We start from the raw sequence: 9487 nt of genomic DNA on the forward strand, positions 1-9487 counted from the left end.
GACACAGGCATCCCAACAGGAAGCATTTATCGGCATAGGATGAAAGAGGCAAGAGTCAGAAACACACCCTGATAGGAAATCTGCACAGATAGCCCTCTCATCTGACTGAATGAGAGAAGCAAAGCACGCTGCGGATTCAGAACAGTGTGGTGGTTCTGAGCCCACATCGCACAAAACAGCCAGCATTGCCATTTCAATTTCCTTATTTATAAATAGACAATGCTTTTCCCTCCAATGGATTGTTATGAGGCTTAAATTACATAATACAGCACGTATCACCGCGTACTGCACATACACATGAATGTAGAAATAAATAATAGCTATTTGTGTTATCTTGATGACCCTAAGATCAAATGCTCTATTATGTTCTATTATTCTGGTTTTCTCCAGAGTTGGTGATACATAAATGTATTACTATTGTTGTTAGGTGCCATCAAGTTCAACTCATAGAGACCCTAAGAATGACATATCTGAACCCTATCCAATCCTGCGCCTTTCTTACAGTCAAGCCCGTTGCTACAGTCACTGTATCAATCCATATGGTTAAAGGTCTTCAACATAAATATATAGGTTAAATCAAATGCAGTTCTATTTGTGAGTTAACTCAATAGCATTACAACAATAATATCATTCTTTTCATCATAAAGTATTAAGAAGGAATTAGTCTGGTTTCGAGGTAAAAATTGAGTGCTCAAAAGGAGAAACATCAGATAAAAATATCCACCTAGACCCTAGTCTTAGGACATTTCTTTCAAGATGTGCTCTAACAGTTCTTCTCAAAGTCTCACACACTTGAGAGTAGAAGTGCGTATTGATCCTTAAATCTCCTTTAATGCAAAGCAAAAAGTTTTAGACAAAAGTAATTAAATTTTGTTGTATATTTTCACATACACACACACACACGCACGTGCACTCACACACAAGATCTGAATAAATGAGTACAGAAATAAAAAAGAAGACAAGGAGATAGCATTTCACTTTTGGTTTAGATTTTCTAGGATGTCCGGGAAGATAGCAGAGACTTGAATAAGAGAAGAGAAAGGAATAAAAAGAATTGTTGTTCGAGGAAAAACTATTCTGCAAATAATGAGATTGTATACCAAGTGCTAAACTAGACACTGAACTTTCGTTACCTCATATAATTATTATGTAATCATGTGCTTTGTTTGATCTTTTGTCATTTTACAACTTCACAAATAGAACTTAAAAACTTAACCAAGGTCACATAGGTCACAAAGAACTGCAAGAGACAGACACAGAGATTAAATCTGGTGGTGGTACAGCATGTAACTTGTCAGGCTAACCATAAAGTTGACAGTTTAATCTACAAGGTACTCCTTGGGAGAATTTGGAGCGTCTCCTCCTATAAAGATTTCAGCCTCAGAAACTCAATGAAGGGTCAAGATGAGTCAAACCAAATTGACTGAAGTAAGTTTTAGCTGACTCTAGAACCTATGTTTTGTTTTTAACTCTTCTGCTCTTTATCAGAATATTAGTGACAGTCTGTCATTTCACTTGCTAATCCAGAGCTAGACATAATTAAACTATTGTACTAATTAAAGGGTATTATGGAATTTAGCTTGGAAGAAACCTATAAAATCATAAATCTAAATACTAATTATATTTAAAATATTTTTCATTATTTGGATAATAAAATTAAAAATAAATTTTTTAGTAAATCATCTTCATAAAAATATTCCTTTTTTTCTCATCTTGCTTTAAAATCATGATTTATGATCCACTTTATTTCATTATCTTTTTTTAACTTGAAAATGTAAAGTCAACAACAAATAATTGATTGAGAAATTGTGGTACATTCACATAATGGGATACTATGCAGAACTCAGGAACAATGATTTCATAAAATACTATAACACAGGAGAGGCTATAGCTAATTATGCTGAGTGAAATAACCCAGAATTATAAGGGAAAATATTGCAGACAATTATGAATTTAAAAATAGAAGGATAAGTAGCAAATGTGCTTAAAAAGTCCAAAGGAGGAAGGAAGAAGGGGAAGAGCGGTGCTGAAGGTGGTAGTGGGGGGAGTCACAGAGTCACAGGAGAAAGGGGGTGAAGGAATTAGGAAAGATCCCGGGGGAAGGACCATATGATTTGCAGAAAAGGCAGTAGTCCTGAAAAGGTGGGGTGATAGTGGGCATAGATAAATGATGATTAATTTTAGAAAATATACTGTATGAGAATGATTATATGAAACAATGTGTATGAAGGAATGTGTGAAACATAATGTACATGAATGAATCAATATATAGGAATTTTATATGCAAACCAAAAGAAAATAAAAATTTAAAAACACAAAGTCATTAACAATAACCTTGGTTCCTTGGTAAGACAGCAATAGTAGTATGTATGGAGTGTGGGGGGTACAGGAAGTTAAATGTCTTACCCTAACACGTACTGAAGATTTGAACAGTGAAATAAGAACTGCTTTGGAAATGTAATCAGTAACTAATGATCACTTTTATATCCCTTTTATTAGTGATACGTAAAGCAAATGCACAGAAATGTTTACCTGTGGCAACATGACGTCCCATTCCAAATATGGCATAAATGATGGCAGGAAACAGAGACCCATATAAACCGAACACGGGGTGCACAGATGAGAGGACAGCAAAGGCCAATCCTGTAGAGACCAGGGTAATAAAAATATTTTATCCACCAAAACACAATCCATAACACAGTAAATTAGACTCTGGTTTCTTTACAGACAAAATGAACCATAATTTAATTATTCCATTTGCTCAACAACAGACTTTTGCCTTTTCTGCAAATCATATGGTCCTTCTACAAGTTAGGTAACTACTCTCCTCAACCCCCAAGTTTACTTTTGTAAACACAATATGCTAATTATGTCTAAAAACATGTGAAAACAAATTGGCATAGCCACACTTAGGAAGATGCCTCCCAGGGAATGGGGTGGTCCTATAAGACGGGTGCTGTTTGTAAATACTAAATGGTAATGTTACTCCCCTAAATTGGAGAAAAATCACCCATTTGCCTGCTTACATTTCAAAAACCACTGATGGGACTATAGCTTTATCCTTGACTGCAGCGATATCTAAAAGGTAGTGGTGGATTCAGAAGGCCCTCTATATGAAGGTAAATTCAATTCACAGCAAAATAAATAAATAGACTTCATAAGCATTTCCACATGTTGTTAATGTGCTTCTTCAGATACTACTCAGAATATGATAGCTACCTCTGCTCAATGAAGTATTCCTATAAAAACACAGCCTTTACAAAATCAAGCCTTTTATTACCATATCTTTCTTTAAAAAAATTTTCACTGTGATCTGAGCAATAGTTTAAAAAGCAAGTTGGCTTTTCACTCCAACATCCAAATACAATATGTTTTATATTAATTGTGCTACCCACCACATTTCAAGACATCTTAAATGGAAAGGACATTTGATATGGACATTTTTTACTTGGTACCTTAAAAATATATTTCTTTCATAAAGTTAGGTTGAACTGTACATAGGGTTCCAAAGGCTATGAATCTTTACAGGGCAGAATGTCAGAGCTTTTACCCACTGAGCTATTGGTGATTCAACTTACCAACCTTTTGATAAGCAACCAGCGACTGAAGCACTGTGCTGTAAGATCATAGTCATAAAATCAAGACCCCAACTTCACGCCCATCAAATTGCTTCTAACTCCTAACAACCCTTCGTCAACTTTGCAAAAGAACACTGTTCATCTTTTTTCTCATGAGCCATTGGTGAGATCGAGGCCATTTGGCTAGCAATGGAGCACTATGTTGGGAACTACATCAGCAGAGCTCCTGATACATAAACCACTGTCTCTTAGTTTGTTATAATGTGGTAGCTTGAATGTTGCTGTGAAACTGGAAGCCTTGTCATTGGTATTTCATATATTTCATATATCAAGATGCAAACATTTCAGCATTTCAGTGAAGTTTCCAGACTAAAACAAATTAGGGAACAGTACTTAGGAATTTCCATTTTAAAAAGTTGACTAGTGAAAAATCTATGAATAGCAGTAGAACATTGACTTAATAGTGCCAGAAGATCAGTCTCTCAGGTTGGAAAACTCTCAAAATGCAATTGTGGAAGAGCTACCACCTCAAAGTAGAATCTGCATCACTCACAAAGGTAGAGGAAGACTTATGGGGACCAGCATTTAATGATGTGGCATGACTGAAAATTAGGAACAGCTGTAACTGTTCATTAAAAGAAGCAACCTGAAAAATTTAATGTATAAAGTATGAGTTTAAGAAAACTGGAAGTTGTTAAAAACCAAATGAAACATTTGTCCTAGTCATTAATGAGCTGAAATGGACTGGTATTGGCAAGTGTGAATTGAGCAATCTTATGGTTTACTATGGCTTTAAATGACAAATTGAAAAGTGAAAGCATTGAATTAATAATCAAGAAGAGTATTTCAAGGTCTGTTCTGAAGTACAACAGTGTCAATTACAGAATAACATTGATATATTTACTGAAACTAGTTAATGTGACTGTTGTTAGGTGCCATCGTTCAAGTCACCTGTGACCCACAATGATCAGATGTACAGCAGTTCTGAAGCCTGCCCTGTCCTGAGCCTTTCTCACTGACTCTGATACACCTAAACCCATTGCCCCACTTACTATATCAATCCAGCTCATCCAAAGTCTTCCTCTCCTGTGCCATTCCTCCACCCTTCCAAGCATGATGCCCTTTCCCAAAGATTGGTCCCTCCTGGCCATGTGCCCAAAGTATATGAGACAGAGCTTAAAAATCCTAGCCTCCAAAGAAAAACTTGGTTTCACTCTCTCCAAGGTAGACCTATTTATTTTCTTGGCAGTTTATGGTATGTTCTCCAGCACAGCTCAGAGGCATCTATTCTTCTTCCGTCATTCTCAGTCATTGTCCACCTTTCTCATACTTGTGAAGACCATGACCTGGAGCAGACACACCTTAGTATCTAGACTAACATCATTGTTTTTCAGTACTTTAGAGAGATCTCTAATCACAGACTTTCCCATCACAATGCATCTTTTAATTTCCTAGCTGTTTGTGCCAAGAGTGTTGATTGTGGAGCCAAGCAAACTGAAACTGTGAACAATCTCAAGCTCTTCACCATCCATCCTGATGCTGCCTATTAGCCCAGTGGTGAGAATCTTTGTTTTCTTGATATTGAGCCTCAATCCATACTGTCAATCCATACTCTGACATTCCACAGCAAGCGCTGCAGGTCCTCCTCACTTTCAGCAAGCAGAGTTGTGTATGCATAACATAGGTTGTTGATGAGTTTTCCTCCAATCCTGATGCCACTTTCCTCCTCATAGAGCCCTGCTTCCCAAATGGTCTGTTCTGCTTATAATTTGAAAAGGTATGGAGACAGAATGCGTCCCTGATGCACTCTTTTCCTGATTTTGAACCATGCAGTATTTCCCTGATCTATTCTGAAGACTGCTTCCTGGTCCAAGTAAAAGTTTCATATAAGCACAATCAAGTGTTCTGGGATTCCCATTTTCCTCAAGGTTAGCCACAATTTGTTGTGATCCACATAGTCAAATATCTTTGCAGAGTCAATGAGACACATATATACATTCCTCTGGGGATCTGCCAAGATCCATCTGACATTTGGTGATAATGTCTCTAGTGTCATGACCTCTTCTAAATCCAACTTGTATTTCTGCTAGTTCTCTGTCAATATACTTACTGTCCTAGTTATTTCTGGATAATCTTCAGCAGGATTTTGTTTATGTGTGATATGAGTGATACTGTTTGATAATTTCCACACTCTGTTGGGTCACCTTTTTTTTTGGAATGGAAATAAATGTGGATCTTTTCTGGTCTGTTGACCAGGTAGTTGTGTCCAGATTTCTTGGCACAACCTGGTGAGCACGTTGTCCAGGAAAGCAAGTGTTTGTTGAAATATGTCAATTAGTATTCCATCAACTCCTGAGGCTTTATTTTTTTGCCAAGTCCTGCAGATCAGCCTGAACTTCCTCCGTCATCATTCCCTCTTGATCATATGTTGTTTCTAGAAATTCTTCTGTGATAATGAGATCACTGTTTGAATTTATCCATTAAGCACTAATGCCAAAAATTGAAAAAAAATCTTTATAAGCTTCTTCAATCTGAAATTTATCAAATGCAATTTATACACATTGATACATACTGATTTTTTGAATTAAAAATAATGGAAAACAAAAAGAATCAGACTTGGGAAAATATGGACTTGGTAATGGAAATTATGCCAGAGCCCACAGTGCAGAATTTTCAAAAGTGACAGTTAATTTATCAGAAAGCACTTATTTCAATAACATCAATGACAACAATAGACAAGGACCTCACTAGATGGAACACACAGGAATCAAATCAATTACATATGTGGAACATATGATATACTCAATATCACCAATAAGAATAAGGCCAAGGGAAAACTGAAAAGTAGACAATCAATTTCAAAGTGAAGCTGGAAAAAAAAAATCAGAACACCACCAACTCTCTAGGAGTCAAAATATAACCTTGAGTGTATCTCTTCTAAATTAAAAAAAAAAAAAAAACAACCAAGCACAAAAATCTCAAGAATAGATTTGATTCATTGAACATTAATTATTAAAGACCAGACAAGTTCTAAGAAGGCATCAATGATGTTATACATGAAAGAAGTATAAAGTAGTTAAAGATAGATTTTTAGAGAAATTCAAAATTTATATAAAAAGACTGCAACTATTTTTTAACAAAGTAAACAAAATAAATGATGACATGAAAGAATCAAATGGGTCTCAAAGGACAGCTTGATGAGGCAAAAAAAAAGAAAGTATTTTAATGAAATATGGAAAGTTCCTAAGTTGTGAAATAAAGAGGAAAATATAGAAGTCTGGAAGACTCACTCTTTTTTGTCAAGACATCCAAAAGATTGTTAACATGCCAACTCACTAGAAGAGGTCCTTGTATGTACCCATCCCAAAGAAAGATGATATACCAAAATGCAGAAATCATTGAACAATAAATATAATTATGATCCTCTACAAAGAAAATTATGAGCATTTCAGAGTTCATGAGGATGGTACCAAATAGGAAAGGTTTTTTCCTTAGCTGTTTTTCTTAAGTTGCCATGAGTCATGGTAAACTTAATGGCACCTAACAACAACTGCAAATACATTATGTGAGTAAAAGGATAAATTAGCTTTAAAAATCTAATTTTTTAAATGCCTTATAATTGCAGTAGTAGAAACATAATGACTTCTCTGATACTGAGCATCACAGGTGTTTACATAGAAGTCTATCCCACAGACCCATTGTCACTGAGTCAATTCCAATATTGACACCATTGGGAAAGATTAGAAATGTCTTGTAGTGTTTCTAAGGCTGTGATCTTCATGGAAGTACATTGCCAAATCTTTCTCTCGTGGAGTGGCTGGTGGGTTCTAGACTCTGACCTTTTCATTAGCAGCCGAACACTTAAACACTGTGTCGCATAGGACCCCATTCAAGCCTGTTGTGTACCATAGAGTCAGAGCCAACCCATAGCTGACTCTCTGATGGGTTTTCAAAGGTATTTAATTCCACAGGAGGAGACTGTCCATCCTTATCTTGTGAAGCAGCTGGTGGCCTCCAACCATGAGCCTTCAGGATTGCAGTAGAGCTTTCCTAAATCTACCAAACCCACTATTGATCCCAGATCATAGGGGCACTGCATCAGGGTTTTTAGCCTATAAATCTTGACAGCAGTGAGTTGTTGTTGATATCATTGCAGATATTTTGTCTTTTTTGGGGTGACTAATGGATTCAAAGCACTGACCTTTTGGTTAGCAGTCCAGCACATTATACTATGCCTCAAGGGCTCCTTATTGCTAAGTATTGTGGTAGTGGTGGTGTTATGCGTTGTCAAATAGACTCCACCTCATAGTGACCCTATGTACATCAGCTCTGAACCCTGCTCTGTCTTGAGTCAATCTCACTGTTTCTTCTGACACATCTAGCCCCATTACCCCAGTCGCTGAGTCAATCCATCTCATCCAGGGTCTTTCTCTCTTGTACTGTCCATCTTCAAGGGCTGGGCCCTCCTTGCAACATGCCCAAAGTATGTGAGACGGAGCTTCAGAATCCTTGCCTCCAAGGAGCAGCCTGGTTTCACTCTCTCCAGAACAAAACTGTTTGTTCTCTTAGCAGTCCATGATATATTCAATACTCTTCTCAGGAATCACAGCTCAAAGACATCAATTCTTAAAGTAACATGTAAAAAATTCTCTTTACAAGGAATAGTAGCTAAGTATCAGTGATTCTTTGAGTGACAGAAAGAGTTTAAAATTTGGAGAAAATTCTAACAGTAAGACTCAAAGAACAGAAAGAGTTTAAAATTTGGAGAAAATTCTAACAGTAAGACTCAAGGAAAGGATATGAATATTTTAATCCTGTAATGCAATCAAGAGTTTAAGTTCTTAGCAGTAGTCTTCTCAATGAAAATTAATGGGTCCCCTGTACGAATAATGGATATGGAAGGAAAGGCGAACTTACAGCACTTTTCTAAATGAACAGCTACAAAGTAGAGATAAGTATCTAATCAGATAGGACTGTCTTGTGTAGATCTGTGCTCCCCTCTGTCTTTCCCCTTCTTTTTTTCTCCCTCTTTTTTTTTCTCTTTCATTCTCTCTCTCCTTCTTATTTCCTCCCCTCATTTCCTCTTCTATCTTGGTCTCCCTCTTTTCCTCTTCTATCTTGTTCCATCTTAAAGCTTTTATTTAACTCAAAAGCAGTAGTGGATATAGATGTAGTCTCTTAACACTGGAATCGTGGGAAGAAACATATCATGAATCAAGTTTATGGTCACTACACATGGCTCATCACTAGGACACAAAAGTTCCCTATGTTACTATTAGCTCTATATATTTTTCAGAATATTTGCTTCTCAATTCTAGATAAGGAATATAGCCTTCATATGACACACAAAATGAGCAAGTGTTTGCCTCAAGATAATTAAGGTGCTCTCCACAGCTTCAGGCTAGATCAACTTTTCCAAAATCAGTTTTCAATGACAAAATGACATGTAACTGATATTTCCAACTCTCAGAAAGTATGTATTCCTTTTCTGCTCACATTGGCTGAAATCTTAGTCTAGAACATGGGAATAAATCCACATGCCAGTCTCCTGGCCAAACAGAGTCTTAGAACTTAGCTGGTTTTAGCCACTCAGACCTCATTCTCCTTTATATTACTAGCTGTGGCCTTTCATTTCCTCCAGGAAGTAACTTCTTCCACCTGAAACACATGACTGAGAATAAGGGATCCTACTGGAACCAACTTAAGAGGTCTAGTATATACGGTGTTCCACAGAAGAAAGATCAAACTGAACACAAAGGTGGTTACACCCAAAGCACTGAGAGGCTTAAATAGTTTGGAAGTTGAATGAAAAATATTGTGATAAATAATTGATGTTATTGTTGTTGTTATGTGCCGTCGAGTCGTTTTCGACTCATAGCGACCCTATGCACAACAGCCCTAAACCCTGC

At 36.7% G+C, this 9487-nt stretch overlaps 1 protein-coding gene across 1 annotated transcript in view; it reads right to left on the minus strand.

Moving 5' to 3' along the window:
• SLC26A7 (solute carrier family 26 (anion exchanger), member 7) overlaps positions 1-9487 on the minus strand; it is a 166457-nt gene that overhangs the window by 116545 nt on the left and 40425 nt on the right. The window contains exon 3 of the mRNA XM_006884596.1: positions 2533-2643. Coding sequence (XP_006884658.1) covers positions 2533-2643 — 111 coding nt within the window. The remainder of the gene's footprint in view (positions 1-2532; positions 2644-9487) is intronic.

Source organism: Elephantulus edwardii, unplaced genomic scaffold, assembly GCF_000299155.1.
Source record: "Elephantulus edwardii isolate Elephantulus edwardi_28Jun2011 unplaced genomic scaffold, EleEdw1.0 scaffold00036, whole genome shotgun sequence".
Taxonomy (NCBI): Eukaryota; Metazoa; Chordata; class Mammalia; order Macroscelidea; family Macroscelididae; genus Elephantulus; species Elephantulus edwardii.